Raw genomic sequence first — 21001 nt, 5'->3', positions numbered from 1 at the left:
TTATGCAAAACTGGGGAATGGTTAATAAAGGGATTATCTATCTTTTTAAACAATAACATTTTTGGGGGCCTATCTATCAAGCTCTGCATGGAGCTTGAGGGTCCGTGTTTCTGGCGAGCCTTCAGGCTCGCCAGAAACACCAGTTATTAAGACCGCTGCTCCATAACCTGTACGTCTGCTCTTAGGAGGTGGACAGACATTGCCGCAATTCAACCCGATCGAATACGATCGGGTTGATTGACACCCCCCTGCTAGCGGCTGATTGGCCGCGAATCTGCAGGGGGCGGCGTTGCACCAGCAGTTCACAAGAGCTGCTGGTGCAATGCTGAATGCGGAGAGCGTATTGCTCTACGTATTCAGCGATGTCTGTCGGACATGATCCGCTGATTGGATCATGTCGGACAGACACATAATAAATAGGCCCCTTGGTGTTTACTATCCCTTTAAGTATAAAAACTTTAAATTTGGTTTATTTTTCACTTTTAGTAAATAATAGATCACATGAAAGGTAATTTTTAAGAAAATATTTTCTGTAGCCCATTTTGCTGCTTATGTTGACCTTTTAGATTATTCAGGTTATCTAATGAGTGGACAGACATTTTAAGGCTTTGAATACTTCTAAATATTTAAATGGTTCTTTACCATTCATCTCCTGTGAAGTTAAAGGATATGTATAATTTTCTGGCTGTACTATTCTATACTATTTTTTCAAAGGGATCAAAAACAACAGAACAATGCAATGCTGTGTCTTTTTTTATGAATTATAAAGCAGATCTGGAACAGTTTAAAGACAACCATTTTCATAACATCACAATGAATACAATATCTATATCCAACATAATAGATGTGATTGACACAAGCTTTGTATTACTAAGCTTAGCTTAGTCTATTCATCTACTCATTGACATAGAAAGGTTTTGTTTTTAATACCCACTCTGCTTAAAGAAGTGCAGAGATTATGTGAACTTTCAGTACATAAATTACATATTTATATAATGGGCAGAAAGATGGAGCAAAAAACAGTACTTTTTCATACATTAATTCCATCCATAAAGAAATTTTTTTTTTCTTTTTCTTAACACTGTCAGCTTCGTGGATGCAAATAGCTGCTTCCAGGTGAATTCCGAAAATGTCAGGGTGGTGAAAGAATTCAGAATCCACCAAAGGTGTATTCTTTTACCACCCTGCCATTTTTCGGAATCAAAGTATTAATACATACACAGCAAACCCACACGTCGCAAAATAATAAAGCAATTAGCCCCTTAATCGCAATAAACCTAATTACCCCATTAACCCCTAAACCGCAAACCCCCCACATCGCAATAAACCTAATTACACTATTAACCCCTAAACTGCAAAACCCCCACATCGCAATAAACCTATTTACCCTATTAACCCCTAAACCGCAAAACCCCCACATCGCAATAAACCTAATTAACCTGTTAACTCCTTAAACCGCCAACACCCACAACGCAAATAACTAATTAAATTACTAAGCCCCCTAACCTAACACCCCCTAAATTAACACAAATTACCTAAACTAAATGCTAAAGTTACAAAAAATAAAAAAAGCTAAGATTACAAAAAATAAAAAAGGCTAACATTACAGAAAATAAAAAAACAATTAACCAAAGTTTACAAAATTAAACCTAATCCCTATGAAAATAACCCCCCCAAAAAATAAATAAAAACACCCCCTAATCTAAGAATAAACCGCCAGTAGCCCTTAAAAAGGCTTTTTGCTATTGGGGGGGGGGGGAGCTTTTTAATTTTTTTATTTTTAATAATTTGTTTATTTTTTTCTGTAGTTCAATTTTTTAAAATTTTTTTAATTAACAACTCATAGACTGCCCTCTGGGCAGGCTTACCAACTAGTATATATATATATATATATATATATATATATATATATATATATATATATGTATTTACAGACATACAGTATATACACATATAAACACATAAATACATATTTACACACATATAGGCATATATATATATATATATAGGAGCCCTTTGCAGTTAAGTAGATAAAAACTTGTAAAAGCATATTTTTGCAATATTCATTTTTAATAAAGTATTATACTGTGTATTTACTGTAAAATTTCATATTCCAATTATTTAACCCCCATTGCCAATCAATTAAAATCAAAATTGTCAAAATTTACAGACTTTTAGCTGTTTGCATTGAACAAATCAAACAAAAGCATAGTGAAATAGAATGCTTCAAGTAGTTTCTCCAAATTCAACTGAAAACACAACTTTTAATGAATTCTGCAGTCTCAAAATCATTCACCTTCTTCATGGCATTGACGGCAAGCATCTTTAGTACTTAGTAGAACACCCTTTTGTTGTTATGACCTGCTGCAAATGATATGCATAGCCAGACAACAGCTTCTAGCAGCATTCCTGAGGAATCTTACCTCATTCCTCATGAGCAATGGCCTTCAGTTCAGTAATATTCGTGGGTTTGAGTGCTACAACTGCCTTCCTCAAATTCCACCAGAGATTTTCTATGGGGTTCAAGTCAGGTGACTGTGATGGCCACTGTAGAATCTTCCAGGACTTCTACTTCAACCAAGCCTTGGTGGTATTTGAGGTATGCTTGGGATCATTGTCCTGTTGGAAGGTGACACCCAAGCTTCAGCTTCCTCACAGACATGACGTTTTCTCTAGGATTTCCTGATACTTTAATGAGTGCATCTTGCCTTCCACACTCTGCACCTTTCCAGTGCCAGAAGATGCAAAGCATCACTGAGCCACCACCATGCTTAACTGTAGGCCGAGTGTTCTTTTTCCTCCTGACATACCTCTGATCCATCGGGCTGAAAACTTCCAGTTTTGTTTCATCGCTCCATAGAACAGAATCCCCAAACTTCTGTGGCTTATTTATATGATTTTGAGCATATTGGAGCTGACTTTTCTTGTGCTTTGTGGTCAGTGGTGTACGTCTTGGTGTTCTAGCATGGAAACTTTCTGCTATTAGTATGCGCCTTACTGTGCAAACTGAAACCTCAGTGCCTGTTGCCACCAAGTCTTGCTGAAGGTCTTTTTCAGTCACTTGAGGGTTTTTCTCAACCTGCCTTCCTTTTTTTGCCCCATCCAGATAGTGTAACCACTGTTCCTTTAACTTTGAACTTGTGAACTATGCTTCCAACAGTATCTCTAGGAACATTCAGTGCCTTTGCTATCTCTTGTATCCTTTTCCTTGTTTGTCAAGGGCGATGATCTCTTTTTTTTAACTTTCTGGACCATTCTTTTGACTTAGCCCTATATCTAACATGCAGTCCAACATGACACTCAACAAACCCCTAGCCAGTTCAGATATTTCATGTGTTCTAGCTCAAGCACTTGAAGCCCTTGATTAGTTGCATCAGGTGTGCTTGAGACAACACCTGTTTTGCATATTTGTGCTGTTATGAAGGATTATATTCAGGGGGTTGAATAATTTTGAGACTGAAGAATTCATTAAAAGTTGCATTTTTTAGTTGAATTTGGGGAAACCACTTAAAGCATTTGTTGTGTTGAGCTATTTCCATTGCTTTTGTTTGATTTGTTCATTGCAAACAGCTGAAAGTCTGTACATTTTGACAATAAACCTGATTTTCAATGGAGGTTGAATAATTTTGATTACAACTGTAAATATAGATATATATTGTACCAAAAAACATCATATATATATATATATATATATACACACATATAGAAATATGTATTTCTACAAATTCTACTATGTGAAGAAAACTGGATTGTGAAATATTAATATTTTCACGTTGGGTTAGTGCACTTGAGAAAATGCGATTGTCTTACTTCTACCTCAGATAATGCAGGGGGTGTCAATCAACCCGATTGTACTCGATCGGGTTGAATTGTTGCGATTCCTGTCCGCCCGCTCAGAGCAGGCGGACAGGTTATGGAGCAGCTGTCTTTTGACCGCTGCTTCATAACTGCTGTTTCTAGCGAGTCTGAAGACTCGCCAGAAACACGGGCCCACAAGCTCCATACGGCGCTTGATAAATGGGCCTCTTAATCTAGCCTTTATTTGGTACATGAACAAAGGTGCTAAGGTGCTTTGGTGACCCTTTGTGTTTTGCGCTGGATACAGGGTTACAGGTGACCTCAGATCAAAGGAAATTAACACACACACATTTTATTTAACAGATATTATACAGTTCTACTAATGAAAAACTGTAAATGTGAAAAATCAGTGTAGCAGTATGAGACATAGTAAATTCTAGCACACAATATTACATATTAGAAATGCATGGAACAATAGATTAGAATGATTTATGATACTTTGATTTCGCTAGTAATGCAGTGCATTGGTGCTCTGAGGCAGTGGTCGCTCTAGAACTTAAAAATTGCGGTGCTAAGAAAGGTGCTGAAAAAGTTGGAAGACACAGAATACACAGTTTATGGAGCTGCTTGCCAGAGCATGTGCTGCTGATTGGAGGCTGCACATATATGCCTTATGCGTTCCTCTAACTCCCAGTAGTGCATCTCTGCTTCTTCAACAAAGGATACAAGGGAACAAAACAAATTAAATAATAGAAGTAAATTGGAAAGTTCTTCGAAAATTGGGTTTCATGTCCCTTTAATTCCTTATTCCCACTTACAGTTTGTATTCCAATTGGTGTATTTCAATATTGAGATTGTAACTTCTAATATTTTAACATAACTTCCAAAAAGGTTGGGGCTGTTTGGTATTTTTATTTTATTTTAGTATTTTGGAATCCCTAGCATAATGCAGCAAAATGAAGCAGGGGGGGCTGTGAGCCTGCACATGCAAACTGGGGTTGCCCCAATATTCAAGGACACTTAGACAGCAGCCATGGATTAAATAGCAGCCCAAATTATACTCACAATATATCTGAATGTCACCAGTTTGCCCTCTATCATATTGTATATAAAATACAGATACATAACCTGTTATCCAAATTGTTTGGCACTTAGTTTGGATTTCAGAATATTAATGGGACAGCTTGGAGAGGGGATGGGATCCAATGTAAACAACATCTTATATCTTTTATGCAGTATTTACAATACAGCTTAAACATGCAACCAAAAGGTCGTTTTATAGTATTTTAATCATTTTGTATTCATTTTTAAATAGTTTTTGGCCAGTGCACTTGCACTGGACACAGAACTGCAGGTAAGCTAAATCCACATAAACTTCCAAACAAAGGTGATTCCAACCACTTGGCTTATTTATAAAACAAAACACTTTCTTGTATTTGGAACATTTGGCATAGAATCAATTATTTTCAAATAAGCAAAGTGGCTATAATCAGCTTTATTTGGAAAGTCAAATATTTTTGCGTTCATCTGGCTTACTGCTCGTCATACGAGTTGAAAGTAAACGCGTTCGCTTGATTGCAATTGCGATTTACGCTAGAATGATTACAGTGACTTCAGAGCTCTGGTTAACTGTTTCACGAAAACTAAAAAGTATCAGAAAACACATCATGTTTATATATGTGTACATATGTATTTATGTGTATTTATGTATTAACAGACATATGTACACATATAAACATTGCATTGGAGCCCTTTGCCGTTAAGTAGATGAAAACATGTAAAAGTATATTTATCCAATATTCATTTTAAATAAAGGTTTTAATTATGTATTTACTGTAAATAGTTCACATTCCAATGTTCTGCACATAGCGGAATATGTTCTATTTCTATATTTATCTGTATATAGCTATACCTTTATATAATCATGTATATACAGTATATACAGGCAGTCCCCAGGTTATGAACAAGATAGGTTCTGAAGGTTTGTTCTTATGTTGAATTTGTATGTAAGTTGGAACAGGCACTATTTTTAGGTGAAACTCTAGCCAAACATTTTTTTTAGTTTTGGATAGCTAGAGAAAAGTTTGTTTTGCTATATGTGCCCCTGTTCAGAAAATTCTGTTCACTTTCTGTCCTTGTGACAATTGGATTTTGAGTTTTTTGGGTTATCCTGGAAAGAAGGATTAGCGATAAAGCTTTATTTTCTCCGTTTGTAAGTACGAGTTGTACTTAAGTTGGATGTCTGTAACCCGTGAGCTGCCTGAAAAGGTATAGATATATATGTTACAAAAAAAAAACATCAGCTAGTTGTAAAAATATTTATTTATGAATAAATAGAACATATTGTGAAATATTCTTATTTTCATGCTGGGTTATGGCAAATGAGAATATGCGATCAGGTTTGCGCGAGAGTGGGGTATTTTTCCACCACTTTTCCCCCCATTGACTTCTATGGGGGAATACGTGAATGGGCACGTGATATTCTAACTTCGTATTTTTGCACTAATCGGGTTAGCGCAAGAGTAAAAACAGTTTACTTTCAATTCAAAATACGAGCACAAAAATCTTACTTCTAGGCTAGCGCTATTAACGCTCAAGCGGGAGCATTCATTTGCACTCCCCTCTTAATCTGGCCCACAGTGTTTAAAATAATGCATTTCTTCTTTTGCAAAATATAAATGCAAGCTTATTATTAGGCTTGGTAGGTCACATGGCAGAGCTGCTTACAGAGCACATAGAAGTGCAATAGTTCATTAATCATTTGCCTTCCAAAAAGGGCTGTAACACTGTGCTGCTTCTCTGTCAGTCTATATGACTAGTGACTAATGTGCTATTTCACCTACTCTTAGAACTACACTATAAATATTTCCTTTGTAAAGGCACTGGTCTGATTCTAAATCTAATTTCTAAGGTAACATTGGGAACTAAATAAAGCAGCATCTTTTATGAACACTGCTCACGTTTCACAGTCAGTGTTCTGTCGAATTCTGCGACCCGTCAGAATTTTCAACCACACCATCTGCGCATGTGTGCAGATGACATAATCGCATTCTGGACATATTTTTGCGCACACGTCACCAATTGCAAAATATGAAAGAACCCTGCCCATTGGGTTTTGCAACCATGAAGTAAGCATGTATGCGCCTATGTCAGGGCTTATAACCATCAGATTAACACTTATGACCCTCAGATTTTGTAACCACTTACACTGCACATGCTTGCCCATTACACACATATTTGTAAACACATCTGAGTGCTCAAAATCTAATGAGCACAAGCACTGACTTATGTGTGTCCATTACGGATTTACAACTTTACTATATTACTATGATAACATTACTTATCTATTTTTGTTTGATATTATTAAACAAGCAACGAGAAGTACTGGGAATGATAGTGCTGTAATACTTTAAAGACTGCATTGTAGAAATCGATCTTACTGTCCACACAATGCAAACAAGTTTATATTTACTAAATGTCAGTGTATAATCACGGGAAACATTGCTTTCTCTTCATAATAATAATGCCTTAAAAAAAAAATCGATTTATAGAAGAGGCTAATGTGCACTAATGTGTTAGTCCTGGTATCAATTACTCTCATTTGTATATTCATAAGTAAAAATGTCCTATTTATGCATACTATGCGGTTGCAAAATCTGATGTACAGTCTTCTGTTGGATTTTGCAACTGGTAATGTGTGCACAAAAATATGCCCTGAATGCGATTACATCACGCAGATAGCATGGTCACAAATTCTGACGGGTCGCGGAAACCGACAGAACGGCGGCATAAGAGAATGTTGTATAGACATCCACAGCTGATGGAAGTTCAGATGATCTGCATTTGATCCCCAAACACTCTCCTGCACTTTGTAATCTGCTACAAATGTTTTAATTATTATACACACACACAGTGTATTTTTCATTTGGGAATATATCTATCAATTCCCTATTTGCAAGTGGACTTTCTGGCTTGGTGGCTGCCACAGCTTATCATATTGTGAGTGCGACAATAATATCTTCTCCTTATTAAGATGAGATGCCTCCTATTAATTTGTTTATATACTATTGTTATAGACTGTTCACATAGTACCAGTACCCTTTCAGTTGACTACAGCCAGGTTTCCCGCTGCAGATTAGAACTTCTAGTGGGGTTTAAACTAGCTGTGTTCACTAAAACATTGACTGTCTCCTGTGCGCCTAAGAATTCTGGATTTTGGAATTCCAGGTTTTGTGATTTGTATCCGTATAATGATGATAAATACGATATTTTCCTCAACAGTAACTGAAGGGGAAAAGATCAAATCTGTGTTGCAACCATTTTTACTATTTGTTAGCCAGCAGCTGAATATGATATTTTATAATTCAATATTCATAGTGATTATGAATCTTTATTTGCATTTAGTTTTAATTGAGACATTGTAGGTTTAAAATTAAAATAATTATACTTTTGCAAGTATGAGACTGAGGCTTAGAATACAATCTCTAGTTTTGTCTTGTGCTGAAGAAAGCTGTTTGTTTTTAGTATGTTAAATTAGAGTTTATTATTTAATAAGTAAATGATTAACTTCATTATATCTTAATTTTTCAGAAAAGTGCTAAAGGAAATAGCTGTTGGGGAACTTAACCCTAATGAAACGGTTCAAGCCAATCAGGAAGCCCAGCTGCTGTCTAAGCTAGACCACCCTGCCATTGTTAAGTTTCATGCTAGCTTTTTGGAGAACGAAAGTTTCTGCATCATCACTGAATACTGTGAGGTAAAATGAAGTGCTGGAAATAATCCCATGAATGCAGTGTTTGTTTAGACCAGGGGCCTGATATTCAAAATCTCGCTGACATGGAGAGAAATCACACAAAATCTTTGGGATTTGTTTAGACCTTGTATTGTAATGTAGGAGTTTCTGTTTCACATACGGAATATACTACATAGCAACATAAACATTTCTCAAGATGAAATTTGTGTTTCTAAATTTTTTTATCAGGGCTTCGCCATATCGACGAGACTTTCTAGCGGCAAGGTTTTGAATATCAAGCCCTACTTGAGATGGAATCAGGCTTCTTGAATCAATTAGACCTTTCAGTATGATGGTCATTTGGCCACTTACAGGTGTAAACCTCAAGGCTATAGGATCAGGTCCAGTGAAATCTTACACTCTTACAAGTTTGGTAAAGTTAGGCAAAAGCAACTGTTATTTACCAAATGCAGCTAATTGACTGCTTTTGAGAAAAGAAAAATGTTGGATTTCATGTCCCTTTAACAAGACATTGTGCTCTAAATATTTTTTTATGACGTTCCTATAAGATGATGAACAGTAGTAGAACATACCTAAATAAAGAAAGATAAGCTGTTGACTAGGAACAAACAATGGCTCAGTAGCTTGTTCTATGGCAAGTCACCATCTGACAGGGCAGGACGGAATAAAAAACTGCCCTGGAAAATTTGTAGACCAGCCCTATTTTCTGTTGAGTCAGTATAATGAGCACACCCCATTTCTTCTGTTAAGTGTGATCAGTCCACGGGTCATCATTACTTCTGGGATATTAACTCCTCCCCAACAGGAAGTGCAAGAGGATTCACCCAGCAGAGCTGCATATAGCTCCTCCCCTCTACGTCACTCCCAGTCATTCTCTTGCACCCAACGACTAGATAGGAGGTGTGAGAGGACTATGGTGATTATACTTAGTTTTATATCTTCAATCAAAAGTTTGTTATTTTAAAATAGCACCGGAGTGTGTTATTACCTCTCTGGCAGAGTTTGAAGAAGAATCTACCAGAGTTTTTGCTATGATTTTAGCCGGAGTAGTTAAGATCATATTGCTGTTTCTCGGCCATCTGAGGAGAGGTAAACTTCAGATCAGGGGACAGCGGGCAGATGAATCTGCATAGAGGTATGTAGCAGCTTTTATTTTCTGACAATGGAATTGATGAGAAAATCCTGCCATACCGATATAATGTCATGTATGTATACTTTACACTTCAGTATTCTGGGAATGGTACTTCACTAGAATTACACTGTAAGAAGTACATAAAGCTGTTTAATAACTAGAAATTATGTTTAACGTTTTTGCTGGAATGTAAAATCGTTTTCATTTGCTGAGGTACTGAGTGAATAAATGTTTGGGCACCATTTTTCCACTTGGCAGTTGCTTAATCTTTTTCTGACAGTTTCTGTTCTCTCTCACTGCTGTGTGTGAGGGGGAGGGGCCGTTTTTTGGCGCTTTTTCTATGCTTCAGTTATTTCAGTCAGCAGCTCATTGTATTTCCTGCATGATCCGGATCATCTCTACAGAACTCAGGGGTCTTCAAAACTTATTTTGAGGGAGGTAATTTCTCTCAGCAGAGCTGTGAGAATTATAGTTGACTGTGATAAAAAAATGTTTATTCTGTAATTGTTTCCTGCTTTCAGAATTTGTTATCTTTGCTATTGGGATTAAACCTTTGCTAAAGTTGTGTTGTTTACAAGGATTGAGGCTATAACTGTTTCAATTTATTAATTTTCAACTGTCATAGATTTTCTGTGCTTCTTAAAGGCACAGTACGTTTTTAATATTATTCTAATTGAATTGTATTCCAAGTTGCAAGTTTATTTGCTAGTGTGTTAAACATGTCTGATTCAGAGGAAGATACCTGTGTCATTTGTTGCAATGCCAAAGTGGAGCCCAATAGAAATTTATGTACTAACTGTATTGATGCTACTTTAAATAAAAGTCAATCTGTACAAATTGAACAAATTTCACCAAACAACGAGGGGAGAGTTATGCCGACTAACTCGCCTCACGTGCCAGTACCTGCATCTCCCGCTCGGGAGGTGCGTGATATTGTAGCACCGAGTACATCTGGCCGGCCATTACAAATCACATTACAGGATATGGCTTCTGTTATGACTGAAGTTTTGGCTAAATTACCAGAACTAAGAGGTAAGCGTGATCACTCTGGGGTGAGAACAGAGTGCGCTGATAATATTAGGGCCATGTCAGACACTGCGTCACAGGTTGCAGAACATGAGGACGGAGAACTTCATTCTGTGGGTGACGGTTCTGATCCAAACAGACTGGATTCAGATATTTCAAATTTTAAATTTAAACTGGAAAACCTCCGTGTATTACTAGGGGAGGTGTTAGCGGCTCTGAATGATTGTAACACAGTTGCAATACCAGAGAAGATGTGTAGGTTGGATAAATATTTTGCGGTACCGACGAGTACTGAGGTTTTTCCTATACCTAAGAGAATTACTGAAATTGTTACTAAGGAGTGGGATAGACCCGGTGTTGTCCGTTCTCACCCCCTCCGATATTTAGAAAAATGTTTCCAATAGACGCCACCACACGGGACTTATGGCAAACGGTCCCTAAGGTAGAGGGAGCAGTTTCTACTTTAGCTAAGCGTACCACTATCCCGGTGGAGGATAGCTGTGCCTTTTCAGATCCAATGGATAAAAAATTAGAGGGTTACCTTAAGAAAATGTTTGTTCAACAAGGTTTTATATTGCAACCCCTTGCATGCATTGCGCCGATCACGGCTGCAGCGGCGTTTTGGATTGAGTCTCTGGAAGAGAACATTAGTTCAGCTACTCTGGACGACATTACGGACAGGCTTAGAGTCCTTAAACTAGCTAATTCATTCATTTCGGAGGCCGTAGTACATCTAACTAAACTTACGGCGAAGAATTCAGGATTCGCCATTCAGGCACGCAGGGCGCTGTGGCTAAAATCCTGGTCAGCTGATGTTACTTCTAAGTCTAAATTGCTTAATATACCTTTCAAAGGGCAGACCTTATTCGGGCCCGGGTTGAAAGAGATTATCGCTGACATTACAGGAGGTAGAGGCCATGCCCTGCCTCAGGACAAAGCCAAAACTAAGACTAGACAGTCTAATTTTCGTTCCTTTCGTAATTTCAAAGCAGGAGCAGCATCAACTTCCTCTGCACCAAAACAGGAAGGAGCTGTTGCTCGCTACAGACAAGGCTGGAAACCTAACCAGTCCTGGAACAAGGGCAAGCAGACCAGGAAACCTACTGCTGCCCCTAAAACGGCATGAATTGAGGGCCCCCGATCCGGGATCGGATCTAGTGGGGGGCAGGTTTTCTCTCTTCGCCCAGGCTTGGGCAAGAGATGTCCAGGATCCATGGGCGCTAGAAATAATATCTCAGGGATACCTTCTGGACTTCAAATACTCTCCTCCAAGAGAGAGATTTCATCTGTCAAGGTTGTCAACAATCCAGACAAAGAAAGAGGCGTTTATACGCTGCGTACAAGAGCTCTTGTTAATGGGAGTAATCCACCCAGTTCCACGATCGGAACAGGGACAGGGGTTTTACTCAAATCTGTTTGTGGTTCCCAAAAAAGAGGGAACTTTCAGACCAATCCTGGACTTAAAGATCCTAAACAAGTTCCTAAGAGTTCCATCGTTCAAGATGGAGACTATTTGGACAATTTTACCTATGATCCAAGAGGGTCAGTACATGACCACTGTAGATTTAAAAGATGCTTACCTTCACATACCGATTCACAAAGATCATTACCGGTACCTAAGGTTTGCCTTCCTAGACAGGCATTACCAGTTTGTGGCTCTTCCATTCGGATTGGCTACAGCTCCAAGAATCTTTACAAAGGTTCTGGGTGCTCTTCTGGCGGTACTAAGACCGCGGGGAATCTCGGTAGCTCCATACCTAGACAACATTCTGATTCAAGCTTCAAGCTTTCAAACTGCCAAGTCTCATACAGAGTTAGTACTGGCATTTCTAAGGTCACATGGATGGAAGGTGAACGAAAAGAAAAGTTCACTCGTTCCACTCTCAAGAGTTCCCTTCCTGGGGACTCTTATAGATTCTGTAAAAATGAAGATTTACCTGACAGAGGACAGGTTAACAAGACTTCAAAGTGCTTGCCGCACCCTTCATTCCATTCAACACCCGTCAGTGGCTCAATGCATGGAGGTAATCGGCTTAATGGTAGCGGCAATGGACATAGTACCCTTTGCACGCCTACACCTCAGACCACTGCAACTGTGCATGCTAAGTCAGTGGAATGGGGATTACTCAGACTTATCCCCTTCTCTGAATCTGGATCAAGAGACCAGAAATTCTCTTCTTTGGTGGCTTTCTCGGCCACATCTGTCCAGGGGGATGCCATTCAGCAGACCAGACTGGACAATTGTAACAACAGACGCCAGCCTTCTAGGTTGGGGTGCCGTCTGGAATTCTCTGAAGGCTCAGGGACAATGGAGTCAGGAGGAGAGTCTCCTGCCAATAAACATTCTGGAATTGAGAGCAGTTCTCAATGCCCTCCTGGCTTGGCCCCAGTTGACAACGCGGGGTTTCATCAGGTTTCAGTCGGACAACATCACGACTGTAGCTTACATCAACCATCAGGGAGGGACAAGAAGCTCCCTAGCTATGATGGAAGTATCAAAGATAATTCGCTGGGCAGAGTCTCACTCTTGCCACCTGTCAGCAATCCACATCCCGGGAGTGGAGAACTGGGAGGCGGATTTCTTAAGTCGTCAGACTTTTCATCCGGGGGAGTGGGAACTTCATCCGGAGGTCTTTGCCCAAATACTTCGACGTTGGGGCAAACCAGAGATAGATCTCATGGCGTCTCGACAGAACGCCAAGCTTCCTCGTTACGGGTCCAGATCCAGGGATCCAGAAGCAGTCCTGATAGATGCCCTGACAGCACCTTGGGACTTCAGGATGGCTTACGTGTTTCCACCCTTCCCGATGCTTCCTCGATTGATTGCCAGAATCAAACAAGAGAGAGCATCAGTGATTCTAATAGCACCTGCGTGGCCACGCAGGACTTGGTATGCAGATCTGGTGGACATGTCGTCCTGTCCACCTTGGTCTCTACCTCTGAAACAGGACCTTCTGATACAGGGTCCCTTCAAACATCAAAGTCTAACTTCTCTGAAGCTGACTGCTTGGAAATTGAACGCTTGATTTTATCAAGACGTGGGTTTTCTGAGTCAGTTATTGATACCTTAATACAGGCTAGGAAACCTGTTACCAGAAAGATTTACCATAAGATATGGCGTAAATACCTATATTGGTGTGAATCCAAAGGTTACTCTTGGAGTAAGGTTAGAATTCCTAGGATATTGTCTTTTCTACAAGAAGGTTTAGAAAAGGGTTTATCTGCTAGTTCATTAAAGGGACAGATCTCAGCCCTGTCCATTCTGTTACACAAACGTCTGTCAGAAGTTCCTGACGTCCAGGCTTTTTGTCAGGCTTTGGCCAGGATTAAGCCTGTGTTTAAAACTGTTGCTCCACCATGGAGTTTAAACCTTGTTCTTAATGTTTTACAGGGCGTTCCGTTTGAACCCCTTCATTCCATTGATATAAAGTTGTTATCTTGGAAAGTTCTATTTTTAATGGCTATTTCCTCGGCTCGAAGAGTCTCTGAGTTATCAGCCTTACATTGTGATTCTCCTTATCTGATTTTTCATTCGGATAAGGTAGTTCTGCGTACTAAACCTGGGTTCTTACCTAAGGTAGTTACTAACAGGAATATCAATCAAGAGATTGTTGTTCCTTCTTTATGCCCAAATCCTTCTTCGAAGAAGGAACGTCTACTGCACAACCTGGATGTAGTCCGTGCTCTAAAATTTTACTTACAGGCAACTAAGGAATTTCGACAAACGTCTTCTCTGTTTGTCGTTTACTCTGGGCAGAGGAGAGGTCAAAAAGCTTCTGCTACCTCTCTTTCTTTTTGGCTTCGTAGCCTAATTCGTTTAGCTTATGAGACTGCTGGACAGCAGCCTCCTGAAAGGATTACAGCTCATTCTACTAGAGCTGTGGCTTCTACTTGGGCCTTTAAGAATGAGGCCTCTGTTGAACAGATTTGCAAGGCTGCAACTTGGTCTTCGCTTCATACTTTTTCCAAATTTTACAAATTTGACACTTTTGCTTCATCGGAGGCTATTTTTGGGAGAAAGGTTCTTCAGGCAGTGGTTCCTTCTGTATAAAGAGCCTGCCTATCCCTCCCGTCATCCGTGTACTTTTGCTTTGGTATTGGTATCCCAGAAGTAATGATGACCCGTGGACTGATCACACTTAACAGAAGAAAACATAATTTATGCTTACCTGATAAATTCCTTTCTTCTGTAGTGTGATCAGTCCACGGCCCGCCCTGTTTTAAGGCAGGTAAATATTTTTTAATTTATACTCCAGTCACCACTTCACCCTTGGCTTTTCCTTTCTCGTTGGTCCTTGGTCGAATGACTGGGAGTGACGTAGAGGGGAGGAGCTATATGCAGCTCTGCTGGGTGAATCCTCTTGCACTTCCTGTTGGGGAGGAGTTAATATCCCAGAAGTAATGATGACCCGTGGACTGATCACACTACAGAAGAAAGGAATTTATCAGGTAAGCATAAATTATGTTTTTTCTCAAAGGGGATTACTGGGATACTCCTTTCCCCAATATTTTGTTTTAGAATTATATTATATTTGTTTTTGTTAAAAAAAAGTTCCAGTCACCCCTTTAAATTGTAGCTTTCCAGCCCCAGCTGCTGCAGCCCACCAGAAAATCTCCTTGTATCCTGGTAGGCCAATCTGGCCTTGCCAACTGGGAGTAGTCTCTTTTAGGCCAATTGTGCTTTTCAGTGAGAAAAAAAATGTTCTTAAATTATATTATTCTGATCCCACCTAAAGGGGACAGTCCAGCCTCAAAATTCCAAGCAAATCCCCTATGAACGTGGAACGTGGCACCCCAGACGATTGCTTCAGCCTTTTGTGGGCTTTGTCAGTGAGGTTCAGCCATATGACTCTATGAACATTGGGCAGAGAGTATAAAGACCTTTGAATAAATTAACATTAGTAGGAGTTACCTAACTGATTCTTCTGTAGATTGTAAGCTTTCCAGAGCAGTGCCACCCTCCTGATGTTTTCACTTGTTTTTTTAACACTGTGTATCCTTAGACAAAAATCCAGAGGTACTGAATTTAGCTGTACTATAAACACAATACAAACACAATACATTCTACAGGATATGTAACCATACTGACCAATAGCTGGAACCACAACTCCCACAGACCTCAAATACTGCTATTGAACATGCTCAAAATGTACCAGAATAAGCTACTTTAAACCCTTATATCTCAGCAACAGCAACCACTGTTTGTTTTTTCACCAAAACCCCCCCCAACAAAAACATCCCTGCTTTTCAACAAAAGATGCCAAGAGAATGAAGAAAATTTGATAATAGGGGTGGCCAACTGTCCAGGAATGACCAGTGTTTGCTCAGGTCTGAAGGCTAGTCAGATGTCTGGGTTTGATAAATGCAGCCGCTGCAGCGCGATGAGTCAGTGGTTAGCCTGAGCCTCAGTTGCTTCTGCAGTGGCCTTCATCCCCCTGATGACACCATGCATGCTCTAAGCAGCCTCTGTGCGGCACTGGTCATGATTGTGGGGAAGGAGGAACTCACTGATTCGAAAGGATCTAAATCATGCAATTGAAGAAAACCGGAAATCCCTCATCAGTCAGTGAGAAGCAATCCGATAGTCGTGAAGATAAGGTGAGTTTCTTCTGTTATGTGTGATCAGTCCACGGGTCATCATTACTTCTGGGATATAACTCCTCCCCAACAGGAAATGCAAGAGGATTCACCCAGCAGAGCTGATATAGCTCCTCCCCTCTACGTCAGTCCCAGTCATTCTCTTGCACCCAACGACTAGATAGGATGTGTGAGAGGACTATGGTGATTATACTTAGTTTTTATGACTTCAATCAAAAGTTTGTTATTTTATAATAGCACCGGAGCGTGTTATTACTTCTCTGGCAGACTTTGAGGAAGAATCTACCAGAGTTTTTACTATGATTTTAACCGGAGTAGTTAAGATCATATTGCTGTTCTCGGCCATCTGAGGGAGGTAAAAGCTTCAGATCAGGGGACAGGGGCAGATGAATCTGCATCGAGGTATGTAGCAGTTTTTTATTTTCTGAATGGAATTGATGAGAAAATCCTGCTATACCGTTATAATGACATGTATGTATACACTTCAGTATTCTGGGAATGGTACTTCACCGGAACTACTTTGTTAAAGGTCACTAATCTTTTTAATAAGTATTATATCATGTTAAACGTTTTTGCTGGAATGTAGAATCGTTTACACTGCTGAGGTACTGAGTAAATAAATGTTTGGGCTTTATTTTCCACTTGGCAGTAGTTTATTTTGAATTGTGACAGTTTCGTTTCTCTTCACTGCTGTGTGTGAGAGGGAGGGGCCGTTTTTGGCGCTCTTTGCTACGCATCAACAATTTCCAGTCAGCTATTATTTTTCCTGCATGATCCGGTTCATCTCTGACAGATCTCAGGGGTCTTCAAACTTCTTGAAGGGAGGTACATTCTCTCAGCAGAGCTGTGAGAATTTTTTATATTGACTGTGGATAAAGACGTTACTCAATAATTTTTATGTCAAATTTAGTTATGTTATCTTACTAATGGGAACAAAACCTTTGCTAAAAGTTGTGTTGTTTTAAAGTTGATGCTATAACTGTTCTCAGTTTATTATCTCAACTGTCATTTAATCATTTAATCGTTTAAGTACCTCTTTGAGGCACAGTACGTTTTTGCTAAAAAAGATTATAACCAGGTTGCAAGTTATTGCTAGTGTGTTAAACATGTCTGACTCAGAGGATATCTGTGTCATTTGTTCCAATGCCAAGGTGGAGCCCAATAGAAATTTATGTACTAACTGTATTGATGCTACTTTAAATAAAAGTCAATCTGTACAATGTGAACAAATTTCACCAATCTGCGAGGGGAGAGTTATGCCGACTAACTCGCCTCACGCGGCAGTACCTGCATCTCCCGCCCGGGAGGTGCGTGATATTATGGCGCCTAGTACATCTGGGCGGCCATTACAGATAACATTACAAGATATGGCTACTGTTATGACTGAAGTTTTGTCTAAATTACCTGAGCTAAGAGGCAAGCGTGATCACTCTGGGGTGAGAACAGAGTGCGCTGACAATACTAGGGCCATGTCTGATACTGCGTCACAGCTTGCAGAGCATGAGGACGGAGAGCTTCATTCTGTGGGTGACGGTTCTGATCCAAACAGATTGGATTCAGATATTTCAAATTTTAAATTTAAATTGGAGAACCTCCGTGTATTACTAGGGGAGGTCTTAGCAGCTCTCAATGATTGTAACACCGTTGCAATACCAGAGAAACTATGTAGGTTGGATAAATACTTTGCGGTACCGGCGAGTACTGACGTTTTTCCTATACCTAAGAGATTAACTGAAATTGTTACTAAGGAGTGGGATAGACCCGGTGTGCCGTTCTCACCCCCTCCAATATTTAGAAAGATGTTTCCAATAGACGCCACCACTCGGGACTTATGGCAAACGGTCCCTAAGGTGGAGGGAGCAGTTTCTACTCTAGCTAAGCGTACCACTATCCCGGTGGAGGATAGCTGTGCTTTTTCAGATCCAATGGATAAAAAATTAGAGGGTTACCTTAAGAAAATGTTTGTTCAACAAGGTTTTATTTTGCAACCCCTTGCATGTATCGCGCCGATTACGGCTGCGGCAGCATTTTGGATTGAGTCTCTGGAAGAGAACCTTAGTTCATATACGCTAGACGACATTATGGACAGGCTTAGAGTCCTTAAACTAGCTAATTCATTCATTTCGGAGGCCGTAGTACATTTAACCAAACTTACGGCTAAGAACTCAGGATTCGCCATACAGGCACGTAGGGCACTGTGGCTAAAATCCTGGTCAGCTGATGTTACTTCTAAGTCCAAATTACTTAATATACCTTTCAAGGGGCAGTCCTTATTTGGGCCCGGTTTGAAAGAAATTATCGCTGACATTACAGGAGGTAAGGGCCACGCCCTACCTCAAGACAAAGCCAAAGCTAAGGCTAGACAGTCTAATTTTCGTCCCTTTCGGAATTTCAAAACAGGAGCAGCATCAACCTCCACTGCACCAAAACAGGAAGGAGCTGTTGCTCGTTACAGGCAAGGCTGGAAGCCCAACCAGTCCTGGAACAAGGGCAAACAGGCCAGGAAACCTGCTGCTGCCCCAAAGACAGCATGAACCGAGAGCCCCCGATCCGGGACCGGATCTAGTGGGGGGCAGACTTTCTCTCTTCGCCCAGGCCTGGGCAAGAGATGTTCAGGATCCCTGGGCGCTAGAGATCATATCTCAGGGATACCTTCTAGACTTCAAATTATCTCCCCCAAGAGGGAGATTTCATCTGTCAAGATTGTCAACAAACCAGATAAAGAAAGAAGCGTTTCTACGCTGTGTACAAGATCTGTTATTAATGGGAGTGATCCATCCGGTTCCGCGGTCGGAACAAGGACAAGGGTTCTACTCAAACCTGTTTGTGGTTCCCAAAAAAGAGGGAACCTTCAGACCAATCTTAGATTTAAAGATTCTAAACAAATTCCTAAGAGTTCCATCGTTCAAAATGGAAACTATTCGGACAATCTTGCCCATGATCCAAAAGGGTCAGTACATGACCACAGTGGATTTAAGAGATGCTTACCTTCACATACCGATCCACAAAGATCATCACCGGTATCTACGGTTTGCCTTCTTAGACAGGCACTACCAGTTTGTAGCTCTTCCATTCGGATTGGCTACGGCCCCAAGAATCTTCACAAAGATTCTAGGTGCCCTCCTGGCGGTACTAAGACCGCGAGGGATTTCGGTAGCTCCGTATCTAGACGACATTCTAATACAGGCTTCAAGCTTTCAAACTGCCAAGTCTCATACAGAGTTAGTTCTGGCATTTCTAAGGTCGCATGGATGGAAAGTGAACGAAAACAAGAGTTCTCTTTTTCCTCTCACAAGAGTTCCATTCTTGGGGACTCTTATAGATTCTGTAGAAATGAAGATTTACCTGACAGAGGACAGGTTAACAAAACTTCAAGATGCATGCCGTGTCCTTCATTCCATTCAACACCCGTCAGTAGCTCAATGCATGGAGGTGATCGGCTTAATGGTAGCGGCAATGGACATAGTACCTTTTGCACGCCTACACCTCAGACCGCTGCAATTATGCATGCTAAGTCAGTGGAATGGGGATTACTCAGATTTGTCCCCTACTCTGAATCTGAATCAAGAGACCAGAAATTCTCTTCTATGGTGGCTTCATCGGCCACACCTGTCCAGGGGGATGCCATTCAGCAGGCCAGACTGGACAATTGTAACAACAGACGCCAGCCTACTAGGTTGGGGCGCTGTCTGGAATTCTCTGAAGGCTCAGGGATTATGGAATCAGGAGGAGAGTCTCCTTCCAATAAACATTCTGGAATTGAGAGCAGTTCTCAATGCCCTTCTGGCTTGGCCCCAATTAACAACTCGGGGGTTCATCAGGTTTCAGTCGGACAATATCACGACTGTAGCTTACATCAACCATCAGGGAGGGACAAAAAGCTCCCTAGCAATGATGGAAGTATCAAAGATAATTCGATGGGCAGAGTCTCACTCTTGCCACCTGTCAGCAATCCACATCCCGGGAGTGGAGAACTGGGAGGCGGATTTCTTGAGTCGCCAGACTTTTCATCCGGGGGAGTGGGAACTTCATCCGGAGGTCTTTGCCCAAATACTTCAACGTTGGGGCAAACCAGAGATAGATCTCATGGCGTCTCGCCAGAACGCCAAACTTCCTCACTACGGGTCCAGATCCAGGGATCCGGGAGCGGTTCTGATAGATGCTTTGACAGCACCTTGGAACTTCGGGATGGCTTATGTGTTTCCACCCTTCCCGCTGCTTCCTCGATTGATTGCCAAAATCAAACAGGAGAGAGCATCAGTGATTCTAATAGCACCTGCATGGCCACGCAGGACTTGGTATGCAGATCTAGTGGACATGTCATCCTGTCCACCTTGGTCTCTACCTCTAAGACAGGACCTTCTGATACAGGGTCCGTTCAAACATCAAAATCTAACTTCTCTGAAACTGACTGCTTGGAAATTGAACGCTTGATTTTATCAAAACGTGGTTTTTCTGAGTCGGTTATTGATACCCTGATACAGGCTAGGAAGCCTGTTACCAGAAAGATTTACCATAAAATATGGCGTAAATACCTATACTGGTGTGAATCCAAACGTTACTCCTGGAGTAAGGTTAGGATCTCTAGGATCTTGTCCTTTCTACAAGAGGGCTTAGAAAAGGGTTTATTGGCTAGTTCATTAAAGGGACAGATTTCAGCTCTGTCCATCTTGTTACACAGGCGTCTGTCAGAA

General features: G+C 40.5%; 1 protein-coding gene across 1 annotated transcript in view; it reads left to right on the top strand.

Moving 5' to 3' along the window:
* The window catches only part of NEK11 (NIMA related kinase 11), a 625868-nt gene that overhangs the window by 166332 nt on the left and 438535 nt on the right, over nt 1-21001 (top strand). Inside the window, exon 2 of the mRNA XM_053714299.1 lies at nt 8389-8554. Within this exon, the coding sequence (XP_053570274.1) occupies nt 8389-8554 (166 nt within the window). The remainder of the gene's footprint in view (nt 1-8388; nt 8555-21001) is intronic.

This window comes from Bombina bombina, chromosome 5, assembly GCF_027579735.1.
Source record: "Bombina bombina isolate aBomBom1 chromosome 5, aBomBom1.pri, whole genome shotgun sequence".
NCBI lineage: Eukaryota > Metazoa > Chordata > Amphibia > Anura > Bombinatoridae > Bombina > Bombina bombina.
Note: the sequence above shows the minus strand (reverse complement) of the source record. Positions and strands in the feature narration are given on the sequence as shown.